The following is a 17,851-nucleotide window of genomic DNA, read 5'->3' on the forward strand; positions in this document are numbered from 1 at the left end:
CCATTATTTTATACGCTCTTTTTATTAAAAAAATAATTTATAACCCGAAGTATCCCTTTAAAACCTTTATTAAAGACCTTAAGGATAATTAGTTCATTATATAAAAATTTAACCAGACTAGAAAAATTTATCAAAAATCCATATAATTTAAAATGTAAAAGTATTTTAGTTTCTTTATTTTTTATGGGGAAACAAAACTTGCTCAAGGTGGTTTTCCTTTTTTTTCTGTCTCTCTCTCCCTCTTTCTTTTGATGACAGATATTTTTTTTATTCAAAACCTTTAAGGCATATATTATCGGCAATAAAGAAATTCATTGACGGTAAACATTCGAATATGAAATGTTATGGCGAATTCCACTGGGTCCTCCCGGAGCGCTCCCATGGAGCAATAAACATGGGAGGAGTAGTTGCCGGATCGTTAAAGACTGTTTTTCCGTAATTTGGGTCTTCTTATTTTTATTGCTCCATGGGAGCGCTCCGGGAGGACCCAGTGGAATTCGCCATATGATTATATATATTTTTTTCTTTTTCGATATACCAAGAATTTACAATATCATTAAGGTTAATGAGTTAAACCTCAAATATTTAAATACTTTTTTTCTAACGCAGAAAAAAAGGTTCACACAAGCTTCCGTTTCGTTATTGAATAATTTAATTTATCTATAATTATAACTGAATCATAGTTTAAATTAAATTTTATTTCCCAAGCTTTGGTTGACCCTTTTTTAATGCGATATTTATTTAAAGAATATATAAAATTAAGTAAAAGAAACTGGATTACAATGCAGAATGGAAAATTATAAACCTTGGCGTTATGTTACTCCACTCTTGTACCATTAACCTTTTTGCTTGTTCGTTCATTAGCTATAGAACAAAATGGATATTTAAGTGGGTGAATTTACCACTCGAGATAAGCGATCTAGGCGTGTAGCTTAGGTATAGTAAAACCAAGAAGTGATATCTAGTTAACTAGGGAGAAGGCATACATTCGTGTGCACATTTCCAGCTTTATCTCCAGTCCAAACGTAGGTTCGAAGTTAATCTCCGCCTCTAAATTACAACCAGCATCTCATTGGTTCTTGAAAACTCACGTCAGCGCGGCGACGCGAATGACGAAAATTACAGTCATATTTTCCGACTGAGGAGAGGCGAAATAGCCCGGCCTCCTTTTACGTCCCCCCCCCTTGTATTTTGAAAGGGGGACAGGGACTATGGCGCGCGAATACTTAGACATCTTATAACTTCTCCCTAGTAAACTAGATATCACTTCTTGGTATAGTAAAACATTAAACTTTTGTCCTAAAATTGTGTTAAAAACTATAATAATATTTATTAAAACCAATAAGGAAGTTTATATAATACAAACCATTAGTTACTATAAAGTATAAACCATTGCAATTTAAACAATAGGGGTTTATTCAGAAGTGAAAACTTTTTAACGTTTTAAAACAACAGTTTTCACACACAATAACACACGTATTTTTAACTAAATGTGTTTCTTTTTACAACAAATTAGTCCTAAATATAAATTAAGTTTAGGCGTAACTAGAAAAGTTAGCATCATCTTCGACTTAAGCCTTTGTCACGATTAAATAAATATCCACTAGTTCAATAGCTGTTCAATATTCCATACCACGTGCTTATTGGCTGCACGCTTTTTGTATAAATTAAGTTTCATAAATCACCCCCTATTTCAATCGATTTTCTTTTTATTTAATAGCGCCTAAGAAACCACTAAGTGAAATTAAAATCAGTTTGATTTTCGTTATATAAAACATGAATATTATTATTGTTTTAATTATTTTAATTTTGTTTCCGTTTAAACTAACATTGCTGACATTTTATTAATTACTTTTTGCAATAATACATTTACCTAGAATTTAGAGTCCCCCGTACTTAATCTTAATTACTAGAATTTAAACGTAATTTATTTGTTAAAAAGTTTATTACCTACCCTTAGTTTTAAAACGACTTTCACTATGGCATGATAATATTTTAGTTTCTTACGCACCTTAAGGCGTATTTTCATTGCTATTATTAATCCTTGAAGTCCTTTAAAAGCACCTGCTATTATAGAAGCCAAAAGTTTAAGTTCAGGTTGCGGTAAAACGTCTATGAAAAGGGACCTTAACTCTACAGTGAACTTAAAATAATTGGGTTTGTAGACTAGACCATTTCTTGTCTAATATAACCCTTTTGAAAAGAAGAAAAAGAATGCAATTTGTATAAAATAGATGACTTTACGTCAAACGTTAACCGTAAGGTTAGGGTCCAATATTTGATTGTAATTTCACCCAACTAACTTTCGAAGGGAACTCAAGGTCAAGTCTTGTATTTTTTAAATCTAGGGAAAACCCACTTTGCTAACGTTATATTATAGTCTGTGATAGAAACCCTTTTCTCTTAAATAGTTATTTTTTAAGATAGATTACTTACAAAGTCCCATTATAAATCTCTCAGTACGTTAACTTAACCACAGATTCAAACTTTTTTTTAGAGACATGTCCAAGCATTAATCACAAAATCAGTCATTTAATTTTGATTATTAACGGTCTGAAACTAATTTGAAGAAGTTTTACAGAATTTTCAGTTTTTTCGCCTTTGGTTAAACTTTAAAGGGTGGACATCCTGGTGTAAATGGCATCAGGGATAAATTTAATTTTAGAAGTAGGAATGGAGAACAGAGTAATCTGGGCGCGCGTCAAAGTCCCGGACCCCCTTCCACGGGACGGAGGGGTATGAAAGAAGAGGGGGGTCATAGCGACAGAGGTAAAAAGGAATTACGTATTTCCGCCGTCCCCGTCAGCAACGTCATCAAAACGTAGTTTAAGTCAGCCAGTAAGATAATTTAAACTTTTCGTTACGTGTTGGAGGGAGGGGCTCTATACTGGGTGGTCTATGAGTCGGACTGAAGTAAATACTAACCGTTCTCCATTCCTACTTCTAAAATTAAATCTATCCCTGATGGTATCAATCCTCCTTAGCATACCTAAACGCAAAACACGTGATAGTAGTCGTCCACTAGACTATTTTCAAAGGAGGGCGGGGAAACTTAGTATCGTCTGCTTGATTTAGGGTTTAAACGGAACTTCCGGTGTACCGTCTTAAGATAACAAGATGCTCTCAAACACCAGACAGTTCTAATTTCAGATATTCATTAAAACTTTCCTAAAATCGAGACTCAACTTATCCCCTGTAATTTAGACGTCTAATTCTCACCTTAATCTTTTAAAAGATAATTCTAAATTAATTAATATAATCGTTTTTTATGAAATTATTTTCCGTAAGACAATAGAGGCTTTTTTACGATCCTTAAGGATGATATAGGATAGGTACATATCAATTAATTTTTTTATTATTGGTATTAAACTCGTTACTTTTTAATCGATATTAAATTACATTATTTAAAAAATTCCGATGTGTTTGAAATATATTTCTCACTTATCGGTAATATAATAATTAGGGCCAAGGGCTAACGCCGCCATTAAAAAACGATATAATTTATTTAAAACTAGAGTTTTATTTTATATGAATTTTTTTAAAGAAAATCTATATTTCGAGTCGGGTTTTACCCATAAAATCAAACAAGATTTTTTCGTCTTTTTTTTTAATGTTAATTAGTTATAAGAGACAAAATACCGAGAATAATATTTTAGGCATTTCTTTAATTAGCTTTGTTTCTAAGCCGTGTAGTTTGGGGGTGAAGATTCTTTAACTAATTATAGGTATTTTCGGTACAAAGCACTTGGCCTATACCACCGTATCACTAATTAACTAAATAAAGTCGTTGTAACTTGAAACGCATTTTATCTCCTAATTAAAAAGTACAATTTAATACTTCTAAGTACTAAAGTTTATGAAATTAATTTTTGCAAATTGGTCGAATAGTTTGTTGTATTTTAATCATAGACATTTGGTAAAGGAATTTAAGACTATACTATTTTCTTTGTGCTGATGACGTAACATGGACCTCTAATTGCATTTGTTGCTTCTAATTTAGATTAAATATGAAGTATTGTGGTGCAAAATAGGTATTTTCTTAGTTCGTGCTAACATTTGACAGTCACTCCGTCTTAAAACAAGTTCTTAACTTTAAATAAGGTTAATATTAATGTTATTTAATAACTTTATTACTGAAAATGTGTGGAAAAGTCACGCCTGGGGTCCCACAGTCAAACGCAAAAGTTTCGTTTAAGTTGCATTTAGTTTTCATCACGTTTTATTTTCACGAGGATCGTTATAACTATTTGATTTACCGTAATCAAAATACATTTTATAAAACCCTAGTTAAGTTAATCAACGCGTTATATTTTTCTCGAGATGATTGTTTATATCGGATTAAGCAAGAGTTGTGGTTGTGTTATTCATTGTTGCGCTGATTCCCACGTGACCTTTTTAACTCGTGGGTGTTTGCGTGAAATGAAATTGCCCGTTCGTGGGTTCAACAGATCGTGACCACTACAAAGAAGAAGGCCAACTAATATCAGATTTTTAATCGCTCATAATCCTCTTTAAACTTTCTCTCTTATATGACGCCCCGTCATTCCGTTTATCGTGATACGCTTAAATTTCTTATCGCTTAAACGGGTTTCTCCCAAAAATAAAGGGTTTTGTGGTTTTTGATACACGCTAATCAAGTCAATGGGTAAATTGAAATTATACAGTACAGCAATTGATACATTTTAAATATAATAAAACGTTCTTGGCGGGAAAGGCTAGATAGGCGCGAAGATGATTGAAAGCACGTGGATTTTGTTTTGGCGCGAGGAAAGTAAAATAATTTGGCGGGAATTATTTATTTATAAATAGGCACGTGGATTGTATTTTGGCGCGTGGAAATAGGCGGGAAAATTATATAAATAGGCGCGAAATGTTTTTAAGTTGCAAGCACGTGCGTGGATTGTGTTTTTTCTTTTCTTTTAGCACGAGGAAAATATATACTTATCTGAATGCTTTAATAACGTTTGATTAAAATGATAAAAACCTCTTAAATTCATCCTTGAAAAATATAAAGCGCATTTTGAAATGATTGGCAATTAAACCTCAGATTAATTAATCTATGGCAATATTATTTTAAAATATTCAAAGATAGTCTGGGTTAGAACCAACCAGGAAACGTTTTTTCCCCAAAAATAATTTACACGCATCTGCCTTTCGATAATTTTAAGTTTCACCCAACCCCTTAATGTATCGCCTAAAGTGATTAAAATTCGTTTCACGTATGGTATCGTACGTTTAGCCCAAAATATAGTAGGCGTATTACAAAAAACGAAGAATTTTCTCCTATTTTAAATATAAATGTAACCAACGACACTATCGTCATCGTCTTCCCATAATCCCACGCGCGTTTTTATACAATTACAAAAACCGTTATACCAATAAATCTGCCACATTTTCTTGAACAAAATATATCAAAATTAAAAAATTGTAAGGTATAGTTTTGTGGGGCAAGACGATTTTTTTTAAAAGAACCGAACGAAAACCGGCCATTTTTTTTCTATAACTTAGAAGTCTAGGCATGATTTTCAACTTTCTACAAAAGTCATAAAACAATATCAAGTGAAATTAAAGTCACATCTAGGATTATTAATGACACTAGCGCGAAATGCTACATTGGATTTTCTAGTCTGACTCCTTCGAACAACTAGGCCTAACGTGGGGCGCGACATTATCCCAAAATTAGTTCGTAAATTTTGCAATGAAAAAGGAATAAGAAACTTACCGAAAATATGTAGTTCCCAAGAATAATTTGCAATTAAACGCGTGGGGAATTTCCCGTCAAACTTTCGTAATACCCGATTCTCCCAAATTACCTATCAACTGTCCGACCTCTCTGTTCCTACACGTAAAATTATGGGGGGGGGGTGAGGGTTTGGTCTCGAGACTCTAGAGCAAAGAGATTGATTACGTCTCATCCTTTTCAAGAAGTGCTGATCTATAGTTTCATCCTATGATATACCTTTTCCACACCACGTGACCATTTCCCATTTCTGATTTGTCCATTATTTTCATGATGAATTTAGCTAATATTTTCTCGGCGGTTTCTCTGTTAACGTTTTTTTGATAGGGGTAAAAAAAAACACCAAAAAGGCTTGAGAGGGTTAGGTTATGTTCTCCCCCTGGGTTTGGGGGGTTAGAAAGGTCAAGAAGATGTCTATACGGAAAGGTGGGGGACGAAGGGTTGAAAGGAAGATGATCAGGGTATATAAAGGGATGGTTCATCATTTGGAATCTTCACTTTCACTCCTCGGTTTCATCCCAAAGGATATAATAACGCTATAGTTTTAAGGAATTCGGTCTCCGTGCTTGGATTTGTTGGATTTTTTTAAATAAGACTTGCAGTTATGATTTCTGTGGTAAGATAGTATTTAGATTGACTTTTTTGGCTTTGAGAGACGTTATTACCGAGTTAAATATTTAGTTATTATTAAACTAAATTTTGTTATTGGAACTTTCTCGATATAAATTTAATTTATGGAAGGTAGTTTTTTTTATTCAATTTGAATTTTAAATTTATCTCTAATGATTTTCTAGCCCGAATACAGTTAGTTTTAATAATTTTTTTATCGTTTAATTAGAATTCTTTGAAAGATTATTTTGCTTGAATAATTTTGAAGTTAAAATTGTCTAAGAGTTTCGTATTGTACATTATTGCATTTAAAATGAATGCAAATATGAAGGTTTATTTAAGAAGAATTTAGTTTTGCTTGAGTTTAGCCAAACCAAAAAGTTGGAAAATTCCTCCCTCTTGTGTTGTTTGATCCTTGACGAGGAAGGTTAGTCGAGTGTTGGTTCAAACTGAACTCTATTATCCTGCCTCATCAACGGTCCGGCACTACTTGGCCAAGAACGGCGAAGCGTGGGTTAAATTTTACTCTGTTAGCCCGCAATTTTCAAGTACTTGCAAGTACTTAAGTCGTATAGCTTTCTCGTTGGAACGTCTCTCTCAAATTTAAACTCCCAACGATATAAAAAGTAACATCCGTAAATCTCAAAATAGATCGCTTTACTCGTGGCTGTGGCCTCCGTTGCCTTGTCGCAACCCATTGACCCATCGGCCCCACTTGACCCTTACGCCAGGGCACCTATTGACCCATACGCCCCTCGTGCTCCCATCGCCAGACCGTACACAAGTAGATACAATCAACCTGCTTACAACCGACCAGGTGCCTACGTTCCACCAGCACGTGTATCTTACCGAGACCCTGATCCAGTTGTAAGTTTTTTAACAGAATTCAGTTCAGTTCGGTACTGGATAATATAAGGAAAATACGTTTAAACCCAGGGACCACCACGTCCATACAACAATGCCTACCAAGTCTTCACCGACGATGGTGGATCTTTCTCTCAAAGCGAAGAAGGAGATGAAACCGGAGCCAAGCGTGGATCCTACACTATCCAATCACCAGAGGGTTTAACTCGTACCGTTGATTACGTTGCTGATGAGTTCGGATTCAGGGCTACCATTCGCACCAACGAACCTGGAAGCAGCAATAACAGCCCCGCTGATGTCACCGTCCTTTCCGAAGCCCCTCCAGCAACTTTCATTCAGCCTGGACCCCAAGGATACGTACCTTCACCATACGTCCCAAACCCAGGAAGGTATTACCAACCTGGTTACCAAAGAAGGCCAGTTAGAGCCCCAGTTGCTACCCCATTGGTTGAACCAGCGGCCGCTATTGCTCCCGTAGTTTAATGTTCCAGCTATATTTGTTATGTTATTTTTAAATACCTCTATCCGAACTTTTAAATTTAAATCTCTGTGAATTCATTTATGTAAAACTTACGTGCCATTTTATAAAATTTTCAATTCGTTCCTTTCGGATTGAAACCATTCATTCACTTTTAGCTTCACTGCCGATGTCTTTGAATTTGTTTTGTCTTAAATACTTAAGCTCTGTTTTTCCTTCTCTCATCTTTTGAATAAATAAAATAAACACCGTTGTTTTGAAAAATGAATCGAATTATTTGCTTTTTTTAATAAGTTTATATTTACTTATTAATTTATGACTTAACATCTATGTTAACACAGGAAACATAAACATATTTTTATTGAATAAATATGTTTTTATTTGTTGATGATTTATTTTTATCCCGAAGTTTAAAACAAAACAAAAAAACAAGTAGTTAATATTTGAAGGAAATCCCTGGAAACCATTTATGCGAAAAAAATTAGTAAGGTTAGTTAGTTAATTAGTACTTAGGTAAGAAAGTTTATTAAACCGCATTGAAATTTATTGAAATCTGTTTGTAGATTCAATTAAGAAATACTTTTCTTTTGTAAATGAACAAGAATAATGTCTACGCATGTGCGAAAAGTATTATCAAACGCTAAACAATTAAGCACTTCGGGTGGTGGTTACATTTAATTTGAAATGAAATGTTTTATTTTTTCTCGGCTGGTGAATTGCGGTCCGCTTTGCGAATAAGGCGGTCGCTATTGGTTGCCGTTTGTCTTCTTGCAATTAGTCGTACATTTCCCGCTAATTCCTGGGCAGGGGCACCAAGGGCCCCTGTAGATGGGGCAAGATCTGATTCGGACTGAACGGAGGTAGCTGCTGGACTTTGGTTATCCGTACCAGGTTCGTTAGTTCGGATGTTAGCCCTGAAACCACCGTCATCCGCTACGTAGTCCTAGATGTAGACGAAAAATAGGCTTAAGTGTTTAAGATAATTTCTATAAAAGGGTTTTCTTTGTATTATACCACAATTCTGTAAAATCCCTCTGGTGTTTGAATTGAGTATGAACCAGTCTTGAAGTTGACTTCGTTACCTTCCTCCTGAACGGCGACTTCTCCGCCATCGTAGGTGACAAATTCGTAACCATAGGCGTAGGGTTGCGTTGGGTACTAAAGATAAACATACTTTAATTAGATTTAAATGAGGTTAGCCCCACGTCCTTTTGAAGTTACCGCATCTTTTTAATTAAAAAAAATCGCGAAAAGTTCTAAGTCTTTAAAAAAGATGTCGGGATATACTTCAATGTTAATTTCAATCTTAATTTGACTAATTTTAATTTACTTGCATTTTAATTTGAAAGGGAGGTTGTATTAATGGATATCTGAACCTAATTTAATTAAATTTCTAATTGCGATTAAACTTAAATTGCGTAGATGTAATCAAAGATGGAGTTAAGAAGTTGCGTGGTTATGGAAACAAGGGCGTTGACTTTAAAAGAAAACTTTCCCTCGGTTCTCGAGCTCTCTTAGAAACTTTCTTCATTTTAATGTGCCACTATCAAAAACTTGAAGTCTATGGCTTCTGGCGTTATAAAATATGAACAAGTAAAAATATATGGCATTACCTAATTTTTCTTATGGGGGTTTCACTAACTTACCGCCCCTAAGCTAACGAATACCCGCTATATTTCAAACGAAAATATTACTTTTCGATGCGATTTTATGAAGTTTCAAAACCCACTGGGAAAGATTATTTTGACGAAAGTGCACGCTTAAACTTCATTAACATTAATTATTTCTAAAAATTAAAGTGATACGAAATGGGTTGCTTTGTAGCGTAACTACCCTATTTCACTGGCAAAATTTTAGAAACGTAATTACCAGTGGTTCTGGTCCGTTTATGAGGGATCCTGTCCCCCTGACAATTGAACCTGGTCTCGCTAGTGATAATGGTACTGGGTATGTCGAGGGTGCGAGACCAAGGCCTATTGGTATTCTTCCACCGGCTCCAAGTACTTGGGGTCCGGTTAAGTAGGGTGATGCTCCTGGACTGCCCACGATTATTTGTCTGCGTTGACTAGCGGGTGTCCTGTTTACTTGGCGACGATCAGAGGAACCTCTTCGTCCTGAAGTAGCTAGAATTCCCGGTGATGGTCCTGGGCCGCCCAAAACTATTGGTCCGCTTTGTTGGCGACGGTCTGGGGAACCACTTTGTCCAGAAGTAGCTAGAAATCCTGGGCCGCCTACACCTATGGGTCCGCTTTGTTGTCGACGTTCTGGGGAACTGCTTTGTCCTGAAGTAGCTAGAATACCTGGGCCGCCCAAAACTGTTGGTCCTCGTTGACTAGCTGGTGTTCCGCTTTGTTGTCGACGTTCTGGGGAACCACTTTGTCCAGAAGTAGCTAGAAATCCTGGGCCGCCTACACCTATGGGTCCGCTTTGTTGTCGACGTTCTGGGGAACCACTTTGTCCTGAAGTGGCTAAAATACCTGGGCCGCCCAAAACTGTTGGTCCTCGTTGACTAGCTGGTGTCCCGCTTTGTTGTCGACGTTCTGGGGAACCACTTTGTCCTGAAGTATCAAGAAATCCAGGGCTGCCCACAACTATTGGTCCGCTTTGTTGGCGACGGTCTGGAGAACCACTTTGTCCTGAAGTACCTTGAATACCTGGGCCGCCTAAAACTCTTGGTCCGCTTTGTTGGCGACGGTCTGGGGAACCACTTTGTCCTGAAGTGGCTTGAATGCCTGGGCCGCCTAAAACTGTCGGTCCGCTTTGTTGGCGACGGTCTGGGGAACCACTTTGTCCTGAAGTAACTTGAATGCCTGGGCCGCCCAAAACTGTTGGTCCGCGTTGGCTAGTGGAGGTTCCGCTTTGTTGGCGACGGTTTGGGGAACCACTTTGTCCTGAAGTAGCTTGAATTCCTGGGCCGCCCAAAACTGTTGGCCCGCGTTGTTGACGGCGTTCTGGATAACCACTTTGTCCTGAAGTAGCTAGAATTCCTGGGGAAATCGATCCTGGTTGTGTTTGAAGTCCTTGAGGTGATGTTGAGGACCCAGAGAGAGGTGCAAGTCTACCGGCTTGGGAACGTAATCTTTGAGCGGGGGATGGTGGTAGGATTCGACCAGTTCGGGGTGAACCTTGCCCGGATGCACTTGGAATTGCGATTGGTTGTCCATAAGCCGATAACGGTACAGCGCCGAAGGTTCCATATGGACTTATACTGAGCTGACCAGCTAGACTAGGTGAAATACCACCCAATAGCATGTTGGATGGTCTGATACCGAATGGTACAATAGGGCTAAGACCTGGTTGCAAGAGGGTTAATCTTTCACCTTGACCAATGGAAGAACCTCCTCCTAGTTGTAAAAGTAAAGCATTGATTCCTTGTTGACCACCTCCTAATTGACCAATAGATGAACCTCCGCCCAGTAAACCAGCTCCAAGAGGACTTATTCCTTGTTGGCCAAGAGCCGAAGATCCTCTTAATTGTCCTCCATAAACTGTTCTGGTTCCGAATGGTACAATGCCCAGTTGGGCTAGTGAAGCTCTTTGTGATTGGCCAGTCACTGTTCCTGCACCCGGTGCGTTTAGTGTGTTTATTCCTTGTTGGCCAAAGGAAGTTCTTTGGGATTGACCAATGCCTGATCCGCCAGCTAATGCTCCGATTGGGCTTATTCCTTGTGGGGCAAATGAACTTCTCTGTCCTTGACCAATTCCTGATCCGCCCGATAATGCACCATAAGGACTAATTCCTTGTAGAGTCAAGGAAGCCCTTTGTCCTTGATCAATTTCTGATCCGGCAGATAATCCACCAAGAGGTCTAATTCCTTGTTGAGTCAAGGAATATCTTTGTCCTTGACCAATTCCTGATCCGCCAGATAATGCACCAAGAGGGCTAATTCCTTGTTGAGCCAAGGAAACTCTTTGTCCTTGACCAATTCCTGATCCGCCAGATAATGCACCAAGAGGGCTAATTCCTTGTTGAGCCAAGGAAACTCTTTGTCCTTGACCAATTCCTGATCCGCCAGATAATGCACCAAGAGGGCTAATTCCTTGTTGAGCCAAGGAAACTCTTTGTCCTTGACCAATTCCTGATCCGCCAGATAATACACCGATAGGGCTTATTCCTTGTTGAGTCGAAGAATATCTTTGTCCTTGATTAATTCCTGATCCACCAGATATTGCAGCAAGCTGGTTAACTCCTTGTTGGGCAAATGAAGCTCTCTGACCTTGACTAATTCCTGATACTCCAGCTAATGCACCAATAGGGCTAACTCCTTGTTGGGCAAATGAAGCTCTCCGCCCTTGACTAATTCCTGATCCTCCAGCTAATGCACCAATAGGGCTAACTCCTTGTTGGGCAAATGAAGCTCTCCGCCCTTGACTAATTCCTGATCCACCAGCTAATGCACCAATAGGGCTAACGCCTTGTTGGGTTAACGACACTCTTTGTCCTTGCCCAATTCCTGATCCGACCGATAATGCACCAAGAGGTCTAATTCCTTGTTGAGCTAGTGAAGCTCTTTGTGATTGGCCAATTCCTGATCCCGCACCCAGTGCGTTTAGAGGGTTAATTCCTTGTTGGGCAAATGAAGTTCTTTGTGCTTGACCAATGCCAGATCCTCCTCCAAACGCTCCTACTGGGCTAATTTCTTGTTGAGCCAGTGAAGCTCTTTGTACTTGTCCAATTCCAGCTCCTCCTCCAAGAGTGACATCAGGTCTAATTCCTTGTTGAGCCAGTGAAGCTCTTTGAGCTTGACCAATACCAGCCCCTCCCCCAAGGGCGCCAAGAGGACTAATTCCTTGTTGGGCAAATGAAGCTCTCTGTACTTGACCAATTCCAGATCCTACACCGAACCCTCCAATAGGTCTGATTCCTTGTTGGCGAAATGCAGCTCTTTGTGCTTGACCAATTCCAGCCTCTCCACCAATAGGGCTAACTGCCTGTCGAATTAGACCTGATTGTCCCCCATAAACGGTTCTGACTCCAAAAGGTGCGATTCCCTGTCGAGCTATTGACGCTCTTTGTAATTGACCAGCTGCAGACGCACCGCCATTAAGTTGTCCACCAGGAACTATAGAGGCTCTTTGCAATTGACCAATACCGGATGCACCTCGAAGTTGTCCACCAGGACTGATTCCTTGTTGGGTTAATGAAGATCTTTCCAGTTGACCTGATCCACCGGTCAGTTGTTGAAGTGGACGGATGCTTTGTTGAACTGTTGAAGATCTTTGAATGCCAGAACCACCATCAACTTGCCCAAGAGGGCTGATACCTTGGGCTGTCAATGAAGCTCTTTGTAACTGACCAGCTGCAAACGCACCGCCACTAAGTTTTCCACCAGGAACTAAAGAGGCTCTTTGTAATTGACCAATACCGGATGCACCTCCAAGTTGTCCGCCAGGACTAATTCCTTGTTGGATTAATGAAGATCTTTCCAATTGACCAGATCCACCGGTCAGTTGTTGAAGTGGACGGATGCTTTGTTGAACTTGTGATGATCTTTGAATGCCGGATCTACCACCAACTTCACGAAGAGGACTGATACCTTGGGCTGTCAATGAAGCTCTTTGTAACTGGCCAGCTGCAAATGCACCTCCTGAACGTCTTTGATCTAACGGCTCGAGCGAGACGATTCTTAATTGACCAATTTCATCTTCACCAACTAATTGTTCCAAGGGAAGCAGTGATGACCTTTGCAACTGTCCAATAGCTGATCCACCACGTTCTCGCCCAAGTTGACCATCACCCTCTTGAGTCAATGATGCTCTTTCTATTTGACCTAAAGCTGATTCACCACCAATTTGTCCAACTAATGCACTCGCTCCTTGTTGGGTTAGTGAAGACTGACCAATAGCCGATCGTCCGCGTTGTTGTGGTCCTATAGAGCTGACTCCCGCTTGACCCAATGAGAAAACTTCACCTCCTAAACTGACACCAGATCCCCCTAGAGGAGCGACACCCTGTTGTCGAAGGGATGTTCCAGCAAGACTACCTGACGCTCTGGAGATACCGGATCCGGCATATTGTCCAGTTAATTGCGAATTTAAAGCTTGATTACCTTGAGCACCGGCGGATTGAGATCCGAAAGAGCTAGAGAGTGATCGTAAGCCCGATTGCCCACTTGAAGATCGAGCAGTTAGCGACGCACCTTGTAATTGTCCACTTGAATATCGAGAAGTTAGCGACGCACCTTGTAATTGTCCACCTGAAGGTCGAGCAGTTCGCGACGCACCTTGTAATTGTCCACTTGAAGATCGAGCAGTTAGTGAGGCACCTTGTAATTGTCCAGGATAGCGGAGACCCCGTGCTGGGTCCGAACGATAAAACGGACTTTCATAGTATCCTTTCGTATAGGGTCGTGGAGGATCTTGCCTCGCCTGTAAATTAATCCGACTTCCATATGTAATTGGGCGTGGGCTCGCGGGCGCCGGTGCTGACGTAGATGAGTCTTGTCTCGCGGCGAATGTCGTTTCCAAACGGGAACCAAATCGCACCGGAGCTTTCAATGTCGTTTCCTCCTCTTGTTGTACTTGTTCTTGATCGGCACTTGAAGTTCTCCGCGCTACTCCTTTGCGTTCCAAAAAAGCTTGGTCTAATTTATCAAGTATCTCAGCTAATCTTGAGTCTTTTTTTCTTAATTCGTCGATGCTTTTGCCACCGGCCGACACTATGGTGACCAATAAACAGCATGTCAGACACGCCACCTATATAGGGGTAAAACAATCACGTCCACAAAAATCATTCATTGATTGTTAAAGTCTTCGCAGACTTTGGCCTTCCTCGTTTGTGACATACCTTCAGTAACATCTTGCTATACCTGCCAACTCAAGGGCTTATGGTTAAATCTGCCACGCGGCACTTGGCTTTTATACTAGGTAACTCGTTCCACTTTCTCTGATGGTGATCTTTTTTCAACTTTTTAGTTGGAATCATTTTTGGCAAAGGAATTGTTGGTTAACGGAATGTTTCGTAAATCTTGTAACCCGTGCCTGAAACATTTGCTTATAAAAATCTGACCCCTCTTTCGATCTAGCTTTAACCAATTTCACTCCCTATCGTTTGAATGTAGTTACTGATAAGGGAACACAAAATTTACGAGTCTTAAAATGTTAATGAAAAAAGATTCGTCAATCTTCTAAGACGACCTGTTTTTGTTTATTGGTAAATAGCATCTCTTCTCTTCCATCTCCCGTTAAATTTCGGGATGTTTTTATAAACATTCCATCATCTTTTACGGTGTTTTTTAGATTCCCTGGGTTTTATCGGAAAATTTTTAACTGGCTGACTGACTTACTGACTCTCTTATTGACAACGATCTGACCTGGAACCCTTTTTTGTTTGTTGTTTTATTGCAGAATTCCTAGATGAAGATACATGACGTAACAATTTTAAACATCCGGTTAAAATGTATGAACATCGGATCATTTCTCTACAGAATGGATCATGCCAAACCATTCTTGATAAAGCTTGAGATCAGCTCTCAACTTTTCAAGTTTCAACTGCCTCATTTTTGAACATTTGGAGAAAATTCGAATGAAGTCTCATGGGTAAGTGAAATTTTTATTTTCATGTAGCAATATTGCGAGTGGGGCTGCAAGTTGCAATTCTCATATTTTTTAAGAAACATTTTGATGACCTTTCGTAGAAATATATGTGTTTGACCTTGACAAGTTTATTTGAGGAATTTGATGGTAGATAGAGAGAGCTTTCGATTCAAAACTACTTTTGAGGATAATTTTGATAGTACTACTACGTCTACATTTCGCCATTAATTTTTTGGGTGGAATTTTGACTTAACTAGTTGATGCTAGCCTATTTGGCAAGTACTTTAGTTGTATTTGGGAACAGTAGGCCTACTTCTTGGGCATTTGGTGGGTGTTGAACTACGAACTAAGTAATTTACATAAACAACTTACGAAATAATCTAATCGATTCAAGTTTAAAACAACAACACTTCATTACACAAATTTTACAAACAAAATACACTTCTATAAATGAAGTTTACAGAACTTAAATTTCTTTTAAGATTTTAATGCTAAAAATATTATGATAATTACACGGGAGATGATAAGCCATAATTTTCAAGTTTGATTTTAAACTTAATTAATTTCTGAACTGATTCAAATCGACTAACTTCTGTTTGGGTAATCCCTTTTGGGCCACCTCAAACTTGGTATGTTGTCGTCTTCGTACGTGAGTAGCGGCAGCCTTGACCCTAGTGAAGGTCCTATTCTTTCGACTAGTGCTAACTTTAACGGGACCCCCTTCTTGGTCCTTGGTACCCGGTTCGTTCGTATGAATTGTGGCTCTAAATCCTTTCTCGTCTGCTACGTAAGTAACGGTACGGTAGATACCATCTGGTCCTTGGTAACTGTACGACCCTGTTTTGCGTCCGGCGTGGTCACCCACCTCGCGTTGGTACGAAGAAGAACCGTCATCCGCGTGGATCGAGTATCCAAAATCGTAGGCGTAAGGTGGTTCCTGAATTTAAGCGAGAACGTTTTATAAAATTTAGGACAAATGCTCCTGGTGCGAAAGACATTTTTATTACTCACTTTTGCGTAAGGATCTACGTATTTTGAGGCCGCCGTTTCGACTTTTGAATTGTTACCACTTGTAGTTGCTGCTGCGGTGTCATCGCTACTTGTAATAGCTGGAGCCGAATTGACCCCGATTAGCACCAGTAATAGACCAATGACGGTTGATAAGTACTTTGAAAAAGAAAAACGGGAATGGTTTTCCATTTTAGAAAATTTAATTGAAGTTTTTTAGGCTTTTGACATACGAAACCATAGATGATTCTGCTATTAACCCTCATGATGAATGGGTGGCTCGATAATTTCGGGACTGATATATATTTAAATATATTTTAAAATAGAGGGTAGAATTAACTGCGTCAGTTTTAAATTAATCTAACTACACCCTTTCATATTTTATATTTGAACTTTGTAAGTTCTTAAATTTTACCCAATCGTATGAAGTATGAAAGAACGATAAAACACTTCCAAATATTTCAATTTAATATTTTGAAAAAGAAAAAAAGGATAGAAACACATCTTGAAACATAAGAGCTTTGTGATAAGATTAACAACAAATTTTAAAGTGAGCTTTCAAAATGGAAACTATGGGTTTTTTAAAATAATTAAGATACTCAAAATTAAACTTACCATGTTCTTAATTAATTAATTAATTAGTTTCTGATGCCCTGTTAGATTAATAATGCAGTAATCCAATTATGATATCAAGAATATCTTTAGTGATAACACGTGTATTAGGAACCACTGGTATTTGTAGAGAACATATCTTGAATGGGGTTTAAAAAAATAATAATCTTTTAAACGTATGAAGACGAGCTGGGCTCTCTACCTAAGAGGACCAAAGAATCAGCTACCAGATTTATCCTGGCTTTTTATATCGTCTCGACCTCAAAACCCAAAGACCTTTTTCCTTTCCCTTCTTTTAAGAAAGTTAGTTCTTCCTAACGTCAAATACATGTTGTTGTGGGTGGTGGTTAGAGGAGTTCCTCCATGGAATCCTCCTCCGTCCTTTTGAAGAAAAAAAAAAAAAAAGAAAAAGAAAAATCATTGCAGGATGGAACCGTGGAAGAAATTGATGCCCCCGGGGAATTACAACTTCCCCCTATACACGTGTTGTGTCTCTGTGGGTTCTGGAAGTCATTTGAAAATGAAATTATAACCATTTTTTCCCTCTCAGTCAAGAAGTCGCAAACTTAATCGGACATACATTACAATATCCCGCCCATTCGAACGAGTTAACGTTTGAATTGTAATGACACTCCATTGGGTTTGACTGTTGTATGGTTTATTCGCCGTTAACATTGAATGACACTAGTATACTTTGTTTCTTATACGCATTGATGAGCAAGGAGGTATTTTTTTTTTTTGCAAGCCTGAGGAATTTTTCCCGCTTTTTTTATGATGTATATCATAACCCTTTCATTAGGAGAATCTGCACGTTGGTTTGACTTACGTATGATGGTTAGATAAGGTTACACCCTGTTTTGTAAAGGTTAGTGGATACGTTTCGAAGGACAGTGATGTAATTATCCTTAACTATTCGCTTTGATTGTCGCAACGGATCTTATCTTAAACCTTAAACGTTTTGTTGGTAATTGATGTAGAAATTCAACCTTCAATTTATTTCTAAG

At 38.6% G+C, this 17,851-nt stretch overlaps 3 protein-coding genes across 4 annotated transcripts; 1 reads left to right on the plus strand and 2 right to left on the minus strand.

Annotated features, from left to right (window-relative positions):
* Positions 1 to 6,260: 6,260 nt before the first annotated feature.
* LOC149676759 (uncharacterized) lies at positions 6,261 to 7,959 on the plus strand. Its single transcript, XM_089838415.1, has 3 exons — positions 6,261 to 6,356; positions 7,001 to 7,216; positions 7,286 to 7,959. The coding sequence occupies exons 1-3, from the start codon at positions 6,345 to 6,347 to the stop codon at positions 7,694 to 7,696; spliced, it is 639 nt and encodes a 212-aa protein (XP_089694541.1). The 5' UTR covers positions 6,261 to 6,344; the 3' UTR covers positions 7,697 to 7,959.
* An 85-nt stretch (positions 7,960 to 8,044) lies between these two features.
* Positions 8,045 to 15,361, minus strand: LOC149676760 (uncharacterized). Its single transcript, XM_089838297.1, has 5 exons — positions 14,978 to 15,361; positions 14,479 to 14,672; positions 9,561 to 14,387; positions 8,706 to 8,849; positions 8,045 to 8,634 (listed from the first exon to the last, which is right to left on the minus strand). The coding sequence occupies exons 2-5, from the start codon at positions 14,488 to 14,490 to the stop codon at positions 8,386 to 8,388; spliced, it is 5,232 nt and encodes a 1,743-aa protein (XP_089694423.1). The 5' UTR covers positions 14,491 to 14,672; positions 14,978 to 15,361; the 3' UTR covers positions 8,045 to 8,385.
* Positions 15,362 to 15,615: 254 nt separating this feature from the next.
* Positions 15,616 to 16,868, minus strand: LOC149676761 (uncharacterized). 2 transcript variants are annotated; one of them, XM_089838431.1, is made up of 3 exons: positions 16,851 to 16,868; positions 16,239 to 16,394; positions 15,616 to 16,164 (listed from the first exon to the last, which is right to left on the minus strand). In XM_089838431.1, exons 1-3 carry the CDS (start codon positions 16,851 to 16,853, stop codon positions 15,787 to 15,789), a joined length of 537 nt encoding a protein of 178 aa, XP_089694557.1. In that variant the 5' UTR covers positions 16,854 to 16,868; the 3' UTR covers positions 15,616 to 15,786. The 2 variants fall into 2 exon arrangements, with proteins under 2 accessions (XP_089694557.1, XP_089694556.1); XM_089838430.1 differs by lacking the exon at positions 16,851 to 16,868 and adding an exon at positions 16,469 to 16,647.
* Between the last annotated feature and the right edge of the window lie 983 nt (positions 16,869 to 17,851).

This window comes from Phalangium opilio, unplaced genomic scaffold, assembly GCF_054372755.1.
Source record: "Phalangium opilio isolate 3A_F unplaced genomic scaffold, DU_Popi_V2 ptg000045l_1, whole genome shotgun sequence".
NCBI lineage: Eukaryota > Metazoa > Arthropoda > Arachnida > Opiliones > Phalangiidae > Phalangium > Phalangium opilio.